The sequence below is a fragment of the Schistocerca serialis genome, chromosome 1, assembly GCF_023864345.2.
Source record: "Schistocerca serialis cubense isolate TAMUIC-IGC-003099 chromosome 1, iqSchSeri2.2, whole genome shotgun sequence".
In the NCBI taxonomy this organism is placed as follows: Eukaryota; Metazoa; Arthropoda; class Insecta; order Orthoptera; family Acrididae; genus Schistocerca; species Schistocerca serialis.
In genome coordinates this window covers 690,804,244-690,825,092 of record NC_064638.1, presented here as the reverse complement: position 1 = coordinate 690,825,092, position 20,849 = coordinate 690,804,244, and the positions used below count along the sequence as shown (strand labels likewise).

Below are 20,849 nucleotides of genomic sequence, written 5' to 3'. Positions count from 1 at the left end.
GTGCCGCCTACCATTTCTCCTTCGTGGATATTTAAGCTCCCAGCGTGCTACGGGGCTCCGCCAACGCATGCTCCTGGGTTAGAGATTTTGGGAGCCTCATACTGAAGGAAGAATTAAGTCTACTGAACATGTTTTATCTACATTTATCTTGACTTTAGCAATATGTCCTTTTTTCAATTAGTTTAATTTAGCTTTCGTATTTGTCAGAATGAAACTGTGTCGTCTGCGAAATACAAATCCTCCAGACGTTCACGCATCCGCCAATGCATTTCTCTTCTCCTGCCTGCCCTGACTCTTTCCCACAACTTGTCAAGATCAGTAGAAAATTGTTGGTGATAAAATACAACGTTGGCGGACTCAGGTTGTTACCTCTGTTGGTTTCGAGAGATTTACCCCGTGGAGCACACACAGTTTGTAGCCATCATACAGGTCTTTGATGATTAGAATATACTGTGGTATACACCTGTCACAGCAATTGATGTCACAGAATCGAGGCCCTTTTCAAAATCAATGAATGCCAGGTACACGGATGCCTAGAATTCTTTACCTTGGTGTAAGATAATCCGAAGAGTATTAATAAGATCAACACAACTGCAATGTGCCCGAAAACTGACCTGTTCTCAACGGTTTGGAGTTTCAAGTGAATGTTTAATCTTATTTAAAATAATTCAGGTAAGAACAGTACTAGACACTGACAATAGTATAATACAATGCCAGTTGTTTCAACCCGATATATATACCTTTTTTTTTTTTTTTTTTTTTGGGGAGCTTTACCACCAACCAGTTTTTGCATTCTTTTTGGGATTTCTCTTCAAGCCAAGTATCCTTCAACAAGGGTAGGAACATTTTGATTTTAACTTTGTTATCGTTTTTTAAGAGCAACGGTGCTATATTGTGTAGGCCTGGAGCGTTTGCATTTTTTAGGCTTCTCAAAACAATGCTAATTTTGTCCATTGTGGAACATTGTAGATTTATATCTCGGCTCCCTTTGACTTCCTCTGTAACACCTCTCAGCTGTCTTCACGATTTAAAAGCCACTTTAAATGCTCTTCCAATCTTTGTAGGTGTAGTGTTGCATCTTAATCATCAGTCCGCCCTTGTTGCTATTAACTAGTCCTCCCCGTATAAAGACCTGTATTGACAACCGTTCGGTGATACTATACAACTCCTTTTTATTTCCCTATATTGCACCCCCTTTTGTTAACTGTACTTTCATCTCCCGTTATCGATATTTTCACTCTTTTGTTTGCCTGCTTGTGTCCTTTATGTGCTTCGATTTTCTGCTCTCTTGTCTTATAGTGATTTAACTTTTGTTCCAGTTTTTCTTGCGATTAATTTCATTTCATGTGTCATCGGAGATAGATTCTTTTCTTTAATGTGTCCACATCCTAAGATGTTCTACAGCGTCTAGATAACTGTCTCTAAGTTTTCCTAACCTCTTTGTGCCTTCCCACATGAAATTCTCTTCAAAGGAAACATGAAATCTCTTTTTTAGTTATAGGGTAAGTATTTCATTCATCTGTTGGATTTTCACATTTCCACATTTCTCTTTGTTTCTGCAATTGAGCTTGGTTCTGTTAGCCCTAAGTTCAATGTGAACGCCCCATGACTTGGTGGTGGTCACTTCCAGCGCACCCTTCTCTCTTATTTCTCACATTTAACAGTGTGTGTCGATACTTACGGCTATGCAAAGATTAAAAATACTGTTCAGTCCTGTTTAATTGACAGACATGTTGATTTCAACCTTTTAAAACACTGTAAGAATGGTAGGAATGGTTCTTTTCAGCCCGGTTGTCACGCAACCTGCTGTACCATACAGAAGCAGGTATTGCATACGTGTCAGGGGCTTTCACACTGGAATGAACGAAATGAATTCGGAAACATCTAGAAGAGAGCTAGTCACAACTCACAGGTCTGTATAAAGCTAGACAGTGCTGACACACCTCAGGTGACATTACACTTTGCTGTCTTACGCAGTCACACCGGTTACTGTAGTTAGTAGAATGCATCCTCGACCAAAGGTGTGGATCCCTTCAACAAGGTGATGGTAAGACTGAGGCAACAAATGGTTCAAATGGCTCTGAGCACCATGGGACTTAACTGCTGAGGTCATCAAACTGCTGAGGTCATCAGTCCCCTAGAACTTAGAACTACTTAAACCTGACTAACCTAAGGACATCACACCCATCCATGCCCGAGGCAGGATTCGAACCTGCGACCGTAGCGGTCGCGCGGTTCCAGAGTGTAGCGAGCGACTGAGGCAACAGACAGATATTGTAAAACTAAATATCATAACGCCGTGGCGTCACAATTAAAAGAAAATCTTATCTTATGAAATCTTTGCGCCCAGTGTGTTAAACGTTTAGCCTCTGAAAATGCATCTCAGGTAAAAGGGGGAACAGAAATATCAAATAATGGGTTGCCGAATACTGAAGTATAAAGACGGCGTCATCATCTACGCTACCCTCAATGACTTCTGTTTCTTCTCTCAGTGAACAACTTCTGATAGTCACCAAAATCCTCTTCATCCGGGGTTAAGGACACCCATAAAACAATTGATAGCGACAGTGACGAAGTCGCTGCTAGGGCTATATAGTATGCTTCAGCTGCTCCATTATCTATGCTGCATTTGAAATCTTGGTGGAAAGCATTTCAAAAAATACGGCCTGGCTAAGAGCCTCCTAGTCACCATCTGCTTAGCACGTCTTTTATTTCTGTCAAATATCATAGCGTGAAGATATTTATCACAAAGAAGTTGGTTTGTTCAACTGCTTTTACATTAAGATTTGATAGATGGACGGTTGAATCAGGGAATAGTGTCATCAATTTTATCGTGACAGCGCCTCGATCGATATTGTATAAAAGTATACAAATGGTGAGGAAAGGTAAACAGCACATTATATTGCTTCGCAACTAATTGGAGTTAGTAGTGAAATAGATGCGGAGAGATTTGTAGCAGTAATCACAGACAACGCACGAAATATGCATGCTGCATGAAAATTAGTGGAGGACTAATACGTCATGCGTAGGCTTCGCAGAACATACATTTGATCTGCTAATAAAGAACACAATGTCATTGAAAACTCTGGAAGAGTGCTTCAACGTAACGAACAAAATAGTGGAATTCTTTAAGGAGCAACACGTCCTCACGCTATTTTCAAAGCAGAAGGGAGAGTTAAGTCCCATCTCCGTGATACTAAAGCTGCCATCACCATCCCGTTAGACAGACACTGCGATTTGTTTGGACCGTTCACCTAAGAATACAGAGGCCTTGTTAGAGACTATTGTATGCCCGACTGTGCAGTGTGACACAATGCTTGAAGCTTCTGCATTAGCAGACGAAAAATGGCAACAGTTCGATGAGGCACAGCGTATGTTGTGACCAATGTCAGATGTTGTACGCAAAGTCATTTTAAGTAAAAGCTAGTTTTTCACGCATTTAAATGTTTAACATCATATCTCCTAAACTCTGTGTGGGGCAATAATATAAATTTGCGGGTATCTTCAGTGATATATGTGGGTACTGTCTGCAAAATGTGTTGCAAATACATTTAGTAAAGAAGAAACAAATTAAAGCGTCATGTCCAATGCTGAATATTCAGTGCATGAACAGCGATAATGTTGGAAACGATAAACTTCCTTCCATTCATTTTTTTGTTGTGAAGGGGGGAGGGGTGCCAGCGAGAAAACATTTCTCCGAGGTTTGAAATTAGTTGTCAGATTTGTTGGAAGTTGCTAAGCGTTCTCATTCCCATACATTGGACGAATATAGGCTCGATAATTTCCTCGCTATAAGTTACGCTGCCACAGGAGACACAGTTTCTAATTCTAATACGTGTCATGTTGTGTTAAACTGTTAACGTAGGATTATACCTCTTGATAAGTAGATGATGAAAGCATTTTAAAGGTTTAATTTTGGAAAATAATTATGCGAAATATTGAGAATCAAATTTTTTTGCTCCTGGAAGCCGTTAGGTTGCCAGCCTGCAACTCCTACTGGGTTCCGGGTTAGTGGTTCAGTGATATAGATACAATACACATTTCTTGTAGCATCTGCCAATGCAGTTAGATGATCATTTCCTTCATGGCTGAATAGCAACAGCTTCCCTCGTTGTAGTTACGCAGTTTTGTAAACGATGAAAAATTGCGTCTGTGCCGTGCTCGAAAAATTCTCAACTTGCGGATGCCGACTGGTATATTAAAGAACCAAGGAGACACTCACTGCCTGGAAAAGTTTATCGGATAGAGTCCATCTCTCAAAGGCTTCAAGAACTGAAAGCCAGCATTCGCGAATTCCGACTTATTGGTGTACTTGCTAGGGCAACATGTCATGGTGCAAACGAAAAATACAGGGTGTCCCAAGTGGAGTGATCCCAGGAACGATCATTCGGAGTAAACAAATCCAAGTAAACATGGGCTCCAAACTACTTACCGTAAGAGCTGTGAGCAGCACTTGTTCAGAATCTTCAGGAGAAGAGATGTGTTTCTCAGTAGAGGAGTCGAAAAACTGCTCAACGGTCTTACGGTATGCTCTTTGGAGCCCATGTTTACGGGACTTTTTTCCTTATTTTGGTCCATACTGGTTCGTTCCAAAATGTAGATAGAAAAGAGCTTGCAGTAGAAGATACTAAGTATCTTGTCTTGTTTTACAGTATCGAAGACGTAGTGCTGATAGCTCCTAAGGCACACATTTCAGAGGCCATATATACTAGCCTTTTTTGCTTTGAATGATGTTTCCTTTCATTTCCTTGAATATCGTCCATTCCCCTGAGCCACCTTGAATATTCTACTCCGACTTCACTCGAGCTTCTAGATTTACCTAATGAGATACTCGTACCTCCAGTTAGCTTCCATATCTCAGTGGTCAGTGTATCTGGCTGCTATTCGGAACACATGGGTACGATTTCTGGTGTTCCCAGGGGTTTCTCCTTGTTGAAAGGACTGGAATGGGATGCACTCAGCCTCGTGATGCCTATTGAGGATACTTGAGTCACAAGTAGCGGCTCCAAGGCCGAGAAAGCCGACAACGGGCGGGAGAACGGTATGCTGATTCTTCGCTCACTCCATGCCACGTCCGACGACGCCTCGGCAGAGGATTATGTGGTGGGCGGTCGATCCCGATTGGCCCATCACGGACAGAATGCGGAGCTTTGCTTGTACCTCCCGCAGGTTTCGCCATATCCAAAGGAGTCATATGCATAAAGACTGCATACATGGTCTGTTTGCCTGCACATGGCTATACTCCGCGGATTCTAGTCTATGATATTGAGATGACATCCGATCCGTGGGACAGCCATCATTAGAAAATAATCACCAAAGACGACACAATGACAGTCATTCCTTTTGCAATGTACTTCCTTTAGTACAATAAGTATTCAAGTCAGGTACTTTAGATGAAAACAGAAGAATCAGAGGCATAATTTTCTGAATGATCCTAGTATTTTGATGAGATGTGGGGTTTAAATTTCCACCCATTCATCCCGATTACTGTCTGTCTACTTTTCTGGAGTTCCTAAGTGGCGCAGTATCTTAACTTGTTTTCGTAAGTTAGTATAACACGTTTCTATTTACGTACCTCTGGCATGAGCAAACTTATTCAAGTGGTTCAAATGGCTCTGAACACTATGGGGCCTAACATCTGAGCCGGCCGAAGTGGCCGCGCGGTTCTGGCGCTGCAGTCTGGAACCGCGAGACCGCTACGGTCGCAGGTTCGAATCCTGCCTAGGGCATGGATGTGTGTGATGTCCTTAGGTTAGTTAGGTTTAACTAGTTCTAAGTTCTAGGGGACTAATGACCTCAGCAGTTGAGTCCCATAGTGCGCAGAGCCATTTTTGAACTTAACATCTGAGGTCATCAGTCCCCTAGAACTTAGAACTACTTAAACCTAACTAACCTAAGGACATCACACACATCCATGCCCGAGGCAGGATTCGAACCTGCGACCCTAGCGGTTGTGCGGTTCCAGACTGAAGCGCCTAGAACCGCTCGGCCACTCCGGCCGGCAGCAAACATATTGATTTCCATATTAAGGACTGATCTTTGAAGATCAGCTCGCAAAACTGAATGTGGCACTGGCTGTGCTAAGGATAGAACAACCTTATTTCAATGACAGAGAGCTGTACCGAAAATAATGTAAAAATTGTTATAACGTCGTCGTTAAATGTGCAGATTCTTTACATTACACGTATAGCTGGATGGTTGTGCCACTATACAAAGTTGCTATTCAACGTGGTTTACATTAGGAGCGATCTTTTTGCGTTATCGGTGAACCTAACTCTCGAATCGTCGTTGGAAAAAAAATCGGTTGTGAACTGTCGTATTCAGTTCCACAGACAGCTTCGTATCGTTGGCCTAAAATTATCTCCAAAACCACTGGTCCAAGCAAGGAATAGGGCAACAGATTCGTGCTATATGGCGGTGGGTTATGAACCAGTCCCAGTTGCCTTGTCATTAGTGTCATCATCGTAAACATTTTGTAGCCTTACCTTACTTGAACGAACGATTTGCTCCCCTTCTACATCAAGAACACTATATCGGTATGCTGCTTCTGCTGGGAATTCTTTACTGAACAGCTTGTCATACAGTCAGTGAAGTCGAGCATTAAGTTTTTAGCACTGACGGTAGACGGAAGATTATTTCAAGAAAGTGTCACATTAAAGATCTTGTGCAGAATCTGAATGGTGCTATCTTCACTACAACAAGGATTCCTATTGTCTCTGACACTGAAACACGAAGGCTTTTGTTTACTTTGCTTATAGTTATTCTGTCGTCTTGTATGGTGTAGGCCGTTGTGCAGGTGTCTCGGAATTCTAACTTGCAGTCCTTGTACATGCATTCCGTCGGGCGTTTTGTTGCTGACGATATTGACTCAACCAGAAGAAACTGCAGCGTTCGTTCGGCGAACACAAGACGGAAAAACGATGTGCATTTGCGTAACACTTCCTTCAGCATTGTACGGAAAGGTGTGCACTGTTCAGCAGGTTGCATTTTCAACAGGCTTCCAACGCAACTGAAAAGACTGAGTGATAAAACCCAGTTGTTCAAATACAAGTTGCGTTATTTCCTTGTGGCACTGAGTCATGGAATAGCGGCATGTGCATACACAGATAGCGGTAGTATTGCGTACTCACGATATTAAAGGGCAGTGTATTGACGTAGCTGTCATTTCTACTCAGGTGATTAATATGAAAAGATGTCCGACATGAATATGGCCGCACGACAGGAATTAAGATTTTGAAAACAGAATGGTTTTAGACGCTAGACGCATGGGACATTCCATTTCGGAAACTGTTAGGGAATTCAACATTCCGAAAGCCACAGTGTCAAGAATGACCTGAGAATACCAAATTTCAGGCATTACCTCTCACCACGGACAATGCAGTGGCCGACAGCCTTGACTTCACGGCAGAGAGCAGCGGAGTTTGCGTAGCTTTGTCAGTGCTAACAGACAAGCGATATTGCGTGAAATAACCGCAGAAATCAATGTGGGACGTACGACTACAATATCCGTTACGACAGTGCAGCAGACGACTGACGCGAGTGTGTTTGTTAACAGCACATCTCCCCTGCAGAACCTCTCCTGGGCTCGTGACCACATTGGTTGAACCCTAGACGACTTGAAAACCGTGGCCTTGTCAAGTAAATTTCGGTTTCAGTTGGTAAGAACTGATGGTGGGGTTCGAGTGTGGCGCAAACCCCACGAAACCATCGACCCAAGATGACAACAAGCTGTGTACACTGGTGGTGGCTCCGTAATGGTTTGGGCTGTGTTTACGTGTAATGGACTGGGTCCTCTGGTCCAACTGAACCGATAATTGACTGGTCATACTGTTCGGCTACTTTGAGACCATTTGCAGCCTTTCAACGACGGAATTTTTCTGGATGACAATGCAGCATGTCAGCAGACCACAGTTCTTCGCGATTGCTTTGAAGAACTTCAGGAAGATTCGTGTGAATGATTTGGCCACCCAGATTGCCCAACATGAATCCCATCGAACGTTTATGGAACCTACTTGAGAAATCAGGTCGTGCACAAAATCCTGCGTCATCCATACTTTCACAATTATGGGCGGCTGTAGTGGCTGCATGGCTCAGTATTTCCGCAGGGGTCTTCCAGCGACTTGTTGGGTCCATACCACGTAGATTCGATGCGCTGCACTACGCCAGGAAAAAGGATGCCCGTCACGATATTAGGAGGTACCCCGTAACTTCCGTTCATAAATTTTATAATCGTTCTGTAAACAATGTACTGGCTCGTTCCGTGACACGTAGATGTGGATAGCTTGGTTCACGGACCCTTGAAATAAATAATAAATAACTTGAGGTGTAATTTGAACTAGCTGCGCTATTTACTAAAGAAACTACGAAGGTTCTGCATTCTAGCCTAATACATGCTGTTAGAAAGAGGTAGATTACGATAACTCGGAATCTCGGCCAAGGAGGTCATTGCAGACAGTCCTTGTCAGGAAGAAACGCGTTATTAGACCCCAATATTACAGGGTGCGCAAAAAAAGAAAAAAAATCCGATATGATAGGTCTGAATTTCTGAAACTAATTACCATATACAATGAATTTTGGTTTTTGGTGAACGGGAAACTCAAATTTTTTTTTCATACCTTTTCGTAGGTTTTCAGCATGCCCCCCTTTAGATGACGGTATATGACAATACAGTACTCTAATTGTTCCCACACTGCAGGAAGCATCTCTAGAGTTACAGCTTCCACAGCCGTTGTTATGCGATGTCTCAGTTCATTCATTGTTGTTGGTAACGGAGGCCCATAAACAGGAGTCTTTTATAAACCCCCCACAAGAAATTATTCATACAGTCAGGTCCGGTGACCTTGGAGGCTAGTAATGTAAGGCTGAATAATTTGGTCCAGTACGACCGAGCCATCGTTCAGTAATCCTTTGATTTAAAAATTCCCGCACTTCCAGATGACAGTGTGGCGGTGCACCATCCTGTTGGTAAATGAAGTCGTTCGAATCAGTCTCGAACTGTGGGAGCAGAATGTTCTCAAGCATACTGAGATATGCGCTTCCTTTAACGTTTAACAATGGCGGGTGCCCCATCTGTGTCAAAAAACAAAAAATGGTTCAAATGGCTCTGAGCACTATGGGACTTAACTTCTGGGGCCATCAGTCCCCTAGAACTTAGAACTACTTAAACCTAACTAACCTAAGGACGTCACACACATCCATGCCCGCGGTTTCAGACTGTAGCGCCTAGAACCGCTCGGCCACCCCGGCCGGTCATCTGTGTCAGACACTCGGCGACGGCACGGCGATTTGCCTTTACACAAACAACCTGTTCCTCGTAATTGTTCAAGTCATTGTCTAATGCTCTGTGCTGCAGGAGAAGCCACACCATATCTAGTACGAAAGTCACGCTGAACAGTTTCATTGATCCGCATTGCGTAAAACGTTTTCTGTTGTCCCGACTCCAATTCCAGTAAAAAAAAAAATAATGAAGTAGGCGAACACTGCTGCTGCCTAGCAGAAACCATATGAAACTCGAAAGTTTGCTCTCTCCAGCAGTACGTTGATCACGCACATCTCTCAAATAACATAATAGTTAGGATTTTTTTTTAATCGGGTGATTCTTTTTGATGTACCCTGTATATCAGAAGAGCTCTCTCTGAAGGGAAGAGGTGGGGAGTGGAGGAATCGCGCAGCGCCAAGGGCCGGAGAGGTATGCGGGAGGACTTGACCTAGGGTGTGCGAACTTGACCTAGCACAGCACGGCACGGCGGGGCGGTGCGGCGCGGCACAGCACACGAGCTTGGCGGCGACGGCTGGCGGCGGTCGATATCTGCAGCGGATTGGCGCAGGCCGGCGCGCGCATCCGGGGGTCGGGGCAGCGAGGGCGCGGGCGCTGGCGCTGGCGGAGGCGGAGGGACCTGTCCTGTGGCGGCGGCAGTCTGCGGCCGGCTGCTGCGGGCTCTGCAGGCGGGGGCGGCTGCCTGCCCGGCTGTCTGCCGGCCGCGCCGCGCCGCCAGCGTAAACATCACACTCTGCCTGCTGCGCACTACCGCATCGATCGCCACGCCTTTGATGTACGCCTGGCGTGTGTGAGTATGCTGACACACGGGACCGTACCGCTGACCGCCGACGTCGCAGTCTTCTCTGTCGAGGCGCCTCACTTGCTCAATGTTACGCAACGTGCAGGCAACAGCGCTGTCACACTGTTGGCCGGCGGCTCCTGTGACAGGTGAAGCTTCTGTTTTTGCTGCTGGACAAAGTGCTGTGCGCGTGAGTGTGCGCGCTGCCGAGTATGTCACATTGTTGTATCATACTGCCGGGTGAAGTGTGTGTGTGTGTGTGTGTGTGTGTGTGTGTGTGTGTGTGTGTCTCATTGGATACTGCCTTGCATGGGTGTTCCATGATGACGCAAGTTCTCGTGTTATAGAATAGGATAGAAGATAACAGAAGGTAGAGGGAAAACGTTGCTTTCCTTCATTGAAGAACAGCCCCTATTGCATCATACTTTGACAGTAGTCTTCCTGAATCCTCTGTCGCTTACGTATGAGTCGTACTTCGGAATTCGGAAGAATGTTGATCATCTTAGCAGTGAGGACATGATACTGAAGAGATTTTTTCGTCATCGAGAACTTTCAAAACATAACCAGGCAGCCGTCTACTGTGTTGGGTGATCTTATCTGAACTTCACGGGTGGGTCATAAGGCTTCAGTGAGTTATGTAGCCACACTTTTAGACAGCCTACCATGACGCGATAAAAATCTAATATGGATATACCAAATGCCATTACAGAATAATAAGCTTGTCACAGCTATTTCCACTGCTAGATGTTCAGATCAAAGAGCAAATTAGTTGGCTGATTTGTAGCACTGCCAGACACGGAATCTTCCACTGTTCTCTGAACATATGTTGTCCTCTGGTAGCTACGGCCTGTCTTAGCTATCTTCATATCGGTGTCATCGCGAAACAGCGCGCGGTTTTAATTATACATCGAGTGCAGTATAAGGATGACCGAACATGACATGAGGACAAGATGCTCACGTGTTAGGACTGAATGAATACTGCAACAGCCCAGAAAAAGTCTTAGGTTTTTCGGAAAACTCTCGGGAAGAATATAGAAAGGGGGCCAGCGTATGCTGGTGAACAGCTGTCTCCGCCGACGTGAACTGTGCGACAAGTAAATCAGCCTGACTGGTCACACACTGTATCATTTCAGGGCTCTTTATCACTCCCAGGCAAACCGCATGGTGTGTCACTCGTTCAGCCATTTGTTTTAATAGTGTGTGTGGGGGGGGGGGGGGGGCATTTTTAATATTCAATAAAGGGGTGCATTACTATGAGTAGCGCTTTCGGACCAAAAGGCGAACTTTAAGGTTTTTTCATTATTTCTGCGGATGTTTGCAGAGGTGTGACTGTGACCAGTATTGACTGACTTGTCTCCATCAGACGCAAGTAAGATGTGTTCGATGCAACGACTTTAGATTCACTGTGTGCCCAATGGTAGTTTTGCTTCTTACTATCTTCAGTTATTCCTTAACTGTTGAGAAGTAGCCATTATTTCTGTAGCTAGCGAATTACCAAAGAAACATACTGTAACGTGGTCCTTAACACTGGCGCTTTTCATATGGTTTTAATAAGATTTAAAGCTGCCGTCAAATGGAAAGTTGGTCTGGTTTTGTCTTCTCCATCCGAGTAACAAGTTAAATCAGTCTGCTGCGGTAGTGGACGTGGTGATAACACTTGACATTTAACCGAGCTACTGTACATTAAAAAACAAGCGAGATGGTGCGGTAGTTACCATAACTCGGGAAGACGTCGGTTCAGACCACCCAGACTTAGGTTTTCCGTGATTTCCCTAAATCCCTTGAGGCAAATGCTGGGATGGCTCCGCTTTTAGAAAATGACCGATTACCTTTCCCATCGTTCAAACTTTTCGAGCATGTTTTCCGCTTATAATGAACAATTAAAAATAATTAGAAACCCTTCCGCAATATTCAGTAATATTAATTGTGTAAAACATTTATACTTAGTTGTCGCATAAATTCATTTGTTTATAGACTACGGCATACCCAAAATGTCAGGTTTTTAACAAGCACTGTATTTTCTGTGAAATGTCATTTATAGATCTTGAATTGCGTTGAATTGTTTCAAATGCTCTCCCGCCCTCCCCTCCCATTCTCCTTTTCAGTAATGTAGCGCGCATAGTGTAACTTAAGGGAATACATAGCTTGGTTATTCACATCGACTATTTCAAGCAGCTGCTACTGTAATCGCTCCAATAGGCAGTCACACCAGGTACGTTCACGTTCCGTCGTATTTATCATCTGTTGTTGGTAGTATCACACCTTAAGGAACATATATTATTCCAAAAGTGTCGGGGACGTAACTTCGCGTACGTAATTCGTAGCAAAAAGATTGATTGTTTGGTGTCTTCATGTACTGAGTAGTATTAACCCATCTATGATGCTACAGAACTTTGTTTATAGCTTCAGTATGAGTGGCGTACTTCTGCACCCCTTTTCTGCAGTCAGTTCAGCACAAACCAATTCTCGTGTATGCCCTTTATTTGAAAATCGTGTATCATAATTCCGTGATGTATATATAGTTCCGCGAACCAGTGTCACGGTCAGAGATGCATTTATATTCCTTCATTTTTAGGGTTGCGTAACTCTGTTGATAAAAACGGAGCTCTTATAGGATACTTTGGTTTCTGTTTATTAATAACAGTTTCTCAGGAACGGGTAGACGTTTCAAGTTCAAATTTGTCACATACTAAGGTCTGTGGACCCATGGCGATGTAAAACATTTAAGCTACTACGTCTGTGGAATCAAAAGATACGGCCGTTTATGTCACATATTTTGACACTCTCAAACGTACTCCTCAAAACCCATAGGGTACTTCCCGTTGGCCTAGAATAATGTTATTTAGCAGAAAGCAAGGCTCCACAGTACAAGTAAAGGAAAAAATTGTTAATTTGTAGTTATATCACAAGAAAGAGAGGGTGTGTGTGGTTTTTTTTTTTTTTGTTTTGATTTTTCGTTTGCTATCTGACTGACTGTTCTTCTGTTAAGACCCCTTTGCCTCAGGGATGGGTAGACATATGAAGTTGAAATTTGTCACGTAATGAAGTCTACGGTCCCTGTGAGGTGTGAGACATTAAGCTGCCAAGTCGATGCAATGAAAAGATGCGGATATTTATGGCACATACTTTGGTATTGTGCCAATATCGGTATACGATAACAGGCAAAAACCATCGAACTTATCGATTCCCGGAATGGATGAACTTTGGCTTTGTTTCTAAATATCTCTTCTGCTATCAGTCACGATTTTCTTTCATTCATGTTTTACAAGACACGTTTCGGAAAATGATTCCCATTTTCAAGTGTGTTTCTCGATGCATACTGTGCATTGAAAGTTGGGTGTGATTTTTAACATATGTGAGACCCTGCACAAGTTGACCATAAGAAAACTTAAAAGTGAACAAAACAAAGCAGAACTTCACACATCGAAAACGTTACGTAAAAATGGCGTATTACAAAGAAAAACACTTGAAAATGGGAATCATTTCCCGAAACGTGTCTTGTAAAATACGAATGAAAGAAATCGTGACTGGTAGCAGAAAATTCATAAACAGACATACTGTTTTCACAGTCGCAGGCTTTCAAAGAAACCATTTATAATGGCCAAAATAAGATTGTCTGTGTACATAATTAAGTTTGTACGGAACCCTCGGTTCGCTAGTCTAATCGGAACTTACCTAGAGTTTTTTCCTCAGCATGAGTTGGGTAGCTAATGTTGAGGACAAAATGTAACAAGTGCTTGTCGCAGAAGTAATAAGGAAAGTTGACCGTGCATCGCAGTGACATACCGGGTCAGAGTTTGTGGATCAGAGCATTAAAGAACCCGCGACAGTTGTCAGTGGGCTTCCCTCGTGAATCAGGCGCTCGTCTGCCAAGTGGCGCTCACCGGGAATTCCGAGAGGTTGGGGACGGCGCTGGGCTGGCGTGGAGCATCCCAGTGTCCGCCGCCGCAAAGTCGCTGCGCCTCCGGGCAGCCGCGGGTCGCACGGCAGTTTCGTCTCTGCTGGCGTAGCGTTCCTGTTAGTTAGTGACCACCTGAGGCGACAACGAAGTTATTGTTATAATTGTGGAAAGACGTTTCTGCGCCCTTATGTACGATGCCGTTAGCACGTAGTCGCAATAGACAGCGTATCTTGGCTCTGCGTCAGTTGCGATAACCTCTCATTACAGTCATTTTAATAATGCAGGTGCTTAGATCGGCGTGACACGTAGGTAGTTGGTCAGGTAATAAGATTCTCTAGCAGTTGAGGAAAATATTTGTTCGCTAGACTTAAGATGCGCGATGGGCCTTAGTTTACTGAGATCGTGAGTCGCTGTGTCACAACATATCTCTCGGGAATGGAATGATGTGAAAGTTCCTCACGGCATACAACTATTTATGGGAATATAACTATAACTGGGGCCCTTGCCTTTCACGGTGAATTACCTTTGTTACATCGTTACTTACTTTTCTATATTGGAACAAGATAAAATAATTGTCTTACATATATGCAGGTCACCACAGCAGCAATAAATTGTTTTTACTGGTTTTCTTTCCGTGCTGTTTCTTATTAAACTTTTTATTGATTTCACTTTGCGTATTTGGAGTTAACGTCACTAACCTCGTCCCGTAATTTTTTTTTGTTCTGCTGAACCCATCCGGAAACTTGCGGCTACATGTCGGATGTTCAGGTACGTGGATTAGATTAGTTCCAAGCAGAAGAATGATTGAATTGATAAAGTGTGACGTTGTGCAGTGACATGCAGTATTACGGAATACCTGTCGATTTAATTAATGTTTCCCGTTTCACGACTAGTGAAGAGTTTTAAGGCTTGGAGGACAACTGATTGTGCAGCAATGTTTCAGTTTATCGCCGTGTTAGACAGTCTGTTAGTTGCTTGCACTGTGCCACAAGTTGCGGCGGACGAACAGAAAGGCAACTGATTGGCGCCAGAAATTCGTAATAGAATACTCATTCTCTTGCCTCTCATGTTTCCCACTGAGCTGCTGGCCGCGGTCGCCAGACAAACAACATAGTTTTCCCGCAACAACAGTTCCATAAAGGGCAGTCACCGTATCCACCGTTTTCAGAAGAACGAGTGTGCGTTGATTTCATACTTACCACGTACCAGCATTATAAACTTTCGGACACTTACGTGTGTGTGTGTGTGTGTGTGTGTGTGTGTGTGTGTGTGTGTGTGTGTGTGTTTGTTTTAGCTAATGAGTAATAGCGGAGTGTTTCCTGCTTCATCTCTACAACAGAACAAAGCAGACAAGCTCGTGACCTAACAGGAAATTACGCTGGCATTGGCTCCGTAATGATAAATGCTGCATCAGGACGTGAAGTAATGGCTAGTGACGAGTGGGAATGCAGATCAATAGTATGCTGCAGATGGCCTGATTACTGAAGCAGCACTGGACTGATGTCGTTTGACTTGAACAAGGCGTTGGCGCCACCCTCGTTCTGCCGAGCGACGCAGGCTGTCTAAATGCAGATTAATTACAGAAAGGTTCTCTTGAGCAGCAGATGATAATCATGAAGACATTGATACAGCTCTCCTCTAAATGTGTGTGTGTACCAGCGTCGTTGCCTACAGCATCTTGATCTATGATCTGGAATTAAGATTTGTGACGGATTAAAAAGACGTTTTGAGTTGCGCCATGGGTTGTAGCTTCCGGTAAACGTTTGGGTTCGAGACCTGATCCGGCACATAGACTGTTGAAAGCAGTTTTAGTAGTGTTGAGTGTTCATAAAAGAAAGAAAAGTTAAGGACTGTGATGTTTAACAAATCTAAAACAGAATTCTACATGAATGATTCGTAAAGTGTCGTAAGTACTAGTTGTTCTTTCCTGCGTTGAACATAATTTTAAGAAAAATGTTGTAATAATTTAAGTTATTATTTTGTAGTAACGAATAAAAATGAAAGCTATGAATTAACCTCATTGGTTGGTTCATACTCATAAAAGTCGAACTTGTTCTTTATGGATGTATTAGTGCTACACTAGTTCTTGCAACGGTGCTTGTGATGGTAAGTGATCATAGTGGATAGCATTTACACGCTTGATCACCTATATGCTATCGAAATTATGCTTTTTCATGATATTTATGTGCATGCAGTAAACGAAAGTGTTAATTATAATTTAATGACAGATCAGTAAGTACTTTCCGGTTGAACATGTTTTGTTCATGAGAAATGTTCTCTTCTTATCAAATATCCACTCTTCTGGTAAAGCAATAAAGTTGTTTACTTTTAGCAGCGGATTTGTTTTAGCCAAGTGAGATATCCTACATTTTTAGACAGTTACTAAAATCTTCCGATCCTCAGTAGCTGCCTAACTTAGAACAGAGGCCGTGTTACCTATTAGTACGTCACAATTAAACTTAGTATTCACATTCGTTGCCTTCGACGACTACAACCAGGCTTTCATCTTCCAATCTAAAGTGGGCTAAATAAATATTGTCAGTGTTGTGTTCGCTGTCTTTCTGCGCACGTTGTACGTCAAACGCCACATGATCATTCCGTTACCTGTGAAAGCCTACGTCCGGTATCGGTAGATTCAACCCAACCCATTTACATGATTGAACATTAGATTGAGCCCACTTATTCATTTGCAGATAATACTTGTGACTGGTAGCAAATAATCTTACAACGTCGTGTTGGAGTATGAACTACAGTGACGTATGAGTATGCTTCCAGGGCGCGCACTGATGTACCTATTTGTGGGAGCGCGTGCTACTGCACGTTGTGTGACTGCTCTTCGTGTGCTCGCAGGCGACAAGTTCCGGCTGGTGCTGGCGACGACGCTGCAGGAGGACGGCTACCCGGACAGCGGCGACTGGAACCCGCGCGAGACGGAGGGGTCGCGCGCCGACCGCTTCGAGTACATCATGTACGGCAAGGTGTACCGCATCGAGGGCGACGACGCCGCCACCGAGCCGTCCAGCCGCCTGTGAGTGCATTTCTCGCTGTAGCGCCCTTCAGAATACCTGAGGCACGCTGAGCCAGCTGATTCTTACACCACAGAAACACATTGATTTGTTGAGTTCAGTAGCGCCATGCGCAGTAAAGAAAATCGCATTCCTGATGCTGCCACTGCCCAACTGCAATTTGGATTTCCACGACTGATATTATACCGAACGAAATAGTTAGCACAACTGTAACTTCATCAGTATTCACAACGCATTTTAAGTCTATCACGTGCGCCCAATAGACTTGAATATGCTGCGTGCAATGAGTCGTATACTTTCTGTTGTATCTCTATACATAAAACTTGCTGACTCACCCTCTGATTCATCATCGCCTGGCTCAAACCACTAAGCATAGAAACGTGAAATTTGCAGAGGGTGTTGATTTTTATTGTAAGCGTCGTTAAGAACGGGTTCTTCGAAATTTCACCCCTAAGGGGATGAAATAGGGGACGAAAGGTTTTTTTTAATATGTCACTATTTATGCAATTTTGAAGCTAAACCTACGAAAACTGGTATTTGGTTTCTCGGTAAGAAATAAAAAAAACAGGTGGTTTATGATTTTTGGAAATTTCGCTCCTATGAGTGATAAATAGTGGATGAAAGCTTTTTCTTAAAATCTTTATTAAAGAACTGCTGAAGTATTTTTAAGGCTACATCTATGAGAAATGGTATTTCACTTCTCAGTTATTAATAAAAAAATTACTAGTTTCCGTGTTTTTGGAAGTTCAGAGTCTAAGCTCGTGAAACAGGAGTAAAATGTTTTATGAAAATATTTCATTGTGAAACCATTTTTAAAGCCAAATCTTGGAAAACTGATTTCTAGCTTCTCGGTTAGGCATGAAAAAAATATAGTTCATCGCCTCAGCGGGTAAAATAGTAGGCGAAAATTTTTTTTGAAAATGCATCGTGATTAGAGAACTACTGAATCATTTTTAAAGCTATGAAAATTCGTATTTCACTTCTCGGTTAGATATAAAGAAATAAGTGTTAGGAGATGAAAATTTCTATGGAAATATCACCAAAAGAACGCAAAAGGCACGATTAACAAAAACCCGTGCACTCCGGCTACCATAATCGCCTGCTTGTCAGACTACATTCTGGAAAGACCATGCTTTTATGACTTAATTAGAAGGAGCTAGAATTTGTGATAAACATAAAAAATAGATTAACGTTAAACAAAAAACTGTGCAGTCATTCTATAACGAAGCAGCGGGCGCTAAGCTAGTTCTACTATAAAATCGTGACTTGTGCCTCGTTGTTTGGTGTATGCTACTGAACTCATGCGTTACCAGAGTGCTCTGTTCAGAATAAATACACATGCAGAAATCAGTTACATCGCTGAAAATAGCGAACAGTTCTCGAAACACCTCAAGTGGATTAGTAAGATATTTGACTGACGTAAGTTTTAATTCAATTTGCACATTCGTTTGATACCTGCTTCAGTAAAGATCGAGACAATACTGCGTGCCAGTGTCGTCGTCGTCCCCCTACACACACACACGCGCGCGCGCAGGGAAAAAGACATTGGTAACGATGCGACTCACTTGCAACTAATATTTCGCCGAAGAAGAAATCCGTTATCACTTCTTAAACAGTACTAATCTACAAAAAAATAGCGGTCTCATGACACAAAGGTTTTCTTTTTGCCTTCGGTTGGCATGCAAATCGATTTTGTAGCATACCTCTATAAATTCCAGTTAATCCTTAAAATTATGCAAGGTTTTCCTCGAGTCAGTGCTGGCAAAAATGGTTAGAGTACGTTGCTGCAGTAGATCACAAAGAACATAAAAAGGTGCAATTACCATGTCACTCTTGGCATGGTGCTTATTGTGTAACATAGTGACGATAATTCCCCCCCAGTTTTTCGGTACCGAGTTCAAGTATAAAAGTTCGAGCATGGTCCGGTATTCGTAATCCGATTAGTAAACACATCATACGTCTTCTAAGCCTGTTTTTCATTTTGTTGGAAGTACTTTTACATACGAATAATCCGAATCATCGACGGCGCACAGGAAAAAACGAGTATTTCTTACGACTCAAAACATTTGTGTATCATCTATTTTTGTAAAGAGGGGCGTGTGTCACATAGTACAAATTCCTGTTTAGTACCCTGTTTTCGTTGCAGCCGTAGAACCGTGCTATGTGTGGGCCACTCGATTTCTTTTTTAATTATAGGGAAGATTGAGTAGTTGTTCTCAGTACGTTTGTCGTAGTGTTTACTACTGTAATTAGCCAGCAGTTCTGTGATGACACTCTGTCCAAACCAGCCCTCCACGAAGCGCGCAGTTGTCCTCTCATCCATTATTGCATTAACCCCCAAGTATGATGTATCTATCATTGCCGTCATTTTTGTTTTAAGAAAGCGTTTTTGCAAATGAGCTTTCATTTTTCTTACCTAGTTGCATAACATGTCAATGTATTGAAACAGTTGTGCACGAAACATAGCGAGAATTTACACCGCGACTGTAGAAGAATGCAGCCGTAACAGAATACTGTAAAATAATTTTCTTATTTACGATTTACGCTTCTGTTTGCTCACCTGTTTCTACGCCGGAGCGAAGTAGGTGAGCAATTTCGTTTCGAACACTTCGTCGAACGTTCCGTTCTGGATGTGCACGCAAATTCAGTATGTCATAGTCTTTATCATTGCATTTGTTTTCCCCTTCATCAAGCAGTGTGATGTGGATAGACAGCTTTGTCTACAACGCTGGAAAGAGACCGTAGTTTGCTAGGAAAAGATGTGATGAGCGAAGGAAACGAAATTTACTTTTGTGTGAGACACCCCTAAACTTCAACGCTCAGTTGAATTGAGTGATGTGTTTGTGTCGCTACCTGTGGACGTTGGAATCCAACTTTTCGCCCCCACTGTTTGGGGCTGTTTCACGAGTGCTGTCTTCGCGCGCGAAGGAACGTTGCAGTCACAGCAGCTCGTCTTGCGCGGGCATTCGGCGATCCAGAAGCAACTGCATACTATAAATACCAGCGAAATCGATTGTCCCCTGTCACCGCCGTGTACGTCTGTGACAAGGAGCGAGTAAGCTGCTGTCGTAAGCGTCTCCTTGGAGACGCTCCCGGCACCTGCTCACCTCGCTCCACAGTGACAGCGGTCAGATTTCTGTTTTCATTCGTTACTCTGAATAATCACATCTCTTCAGTTTTTTGTCAAGTATCGAATGGCGGTAGGCTATAGCCTCTTGAAACAACGGCATACATAGATTCACCTACATCGGTACCTCACACATCACTGTGACGCGCTTGTCAAAGTTTTTTTTTGTGCAATGACAATGTTGCTGTCCGTCCGTCCGTCCGTGTGTGTGTGTTGTGTGTGTGTGTGTGTGTGTGTATTGTCCCACTGTTCGTCATGCAGTTGATTTCATCTTAGCGGCCCTTGCGTGAGCGTAGAGGGCATATTCTTCATTGAAAAGGCCTTTTAGTACTTCCGCGAGGTAATCGACGTCCACCATTCAGATTGTTCAATATCCTCCCCCCCCCCCCCCCTCCCTCTCTCTCTCTCTCTCTCTCTCTCTCTCTCTCTCTCTCTCTCTCTCTCTCTCTCTCACACACACACACTCACACACACACTCACACTTACACGCGTTGCCTGTTTAATCTAGCCGCAAGCAAGGCTCACTATACCAACATAGAAAGGTCCCGGCGGAGGTTCGAGTCCTCCCTCGGGCATGGGTGTGTGTGTTTGTCCTTAGGATAATTTAGGTTAAGTAGTGTGTAACCTTAGGGACTGATGACCTTAGCAGTTAAGTCCCATAAGATTTCACACACATTTGAACATTTTTGAACTAAGATAGAAAATCGCAGTAAACAAATCTCTCCATCACTTTACCA

The 20,849-nt window shown here is 43.2% G+C and overlaps 1 protein-coding gene across 4 annotated transcripts in view; it reads left to right on the top strand.

Moving 5' to 3' along the window:
* The window catches only part of LOC126480692 (DNA-directed RNA polymerases I, II, and III subunit RPABC3), a 481,255-nt gene that overhangs the window by 373,827 nt on the left and 86,579 nt on the right, over positions 1–20,849 (top strand). For all 4 annotated transcript variants that reach the window (XM_050103935.1, XM_050103943.1, XM_050103959.1 and 1 more), the window contains exon 3: positions 16,810–16,987. In XM_050103935.1, the coding sequence (XP_049959892.1) occupies positions 16,810–16,987 (178 nt within the window). The remainder of the gene's footprint in view (positions 1–16,809; positions 16,988–20,849) is intronic.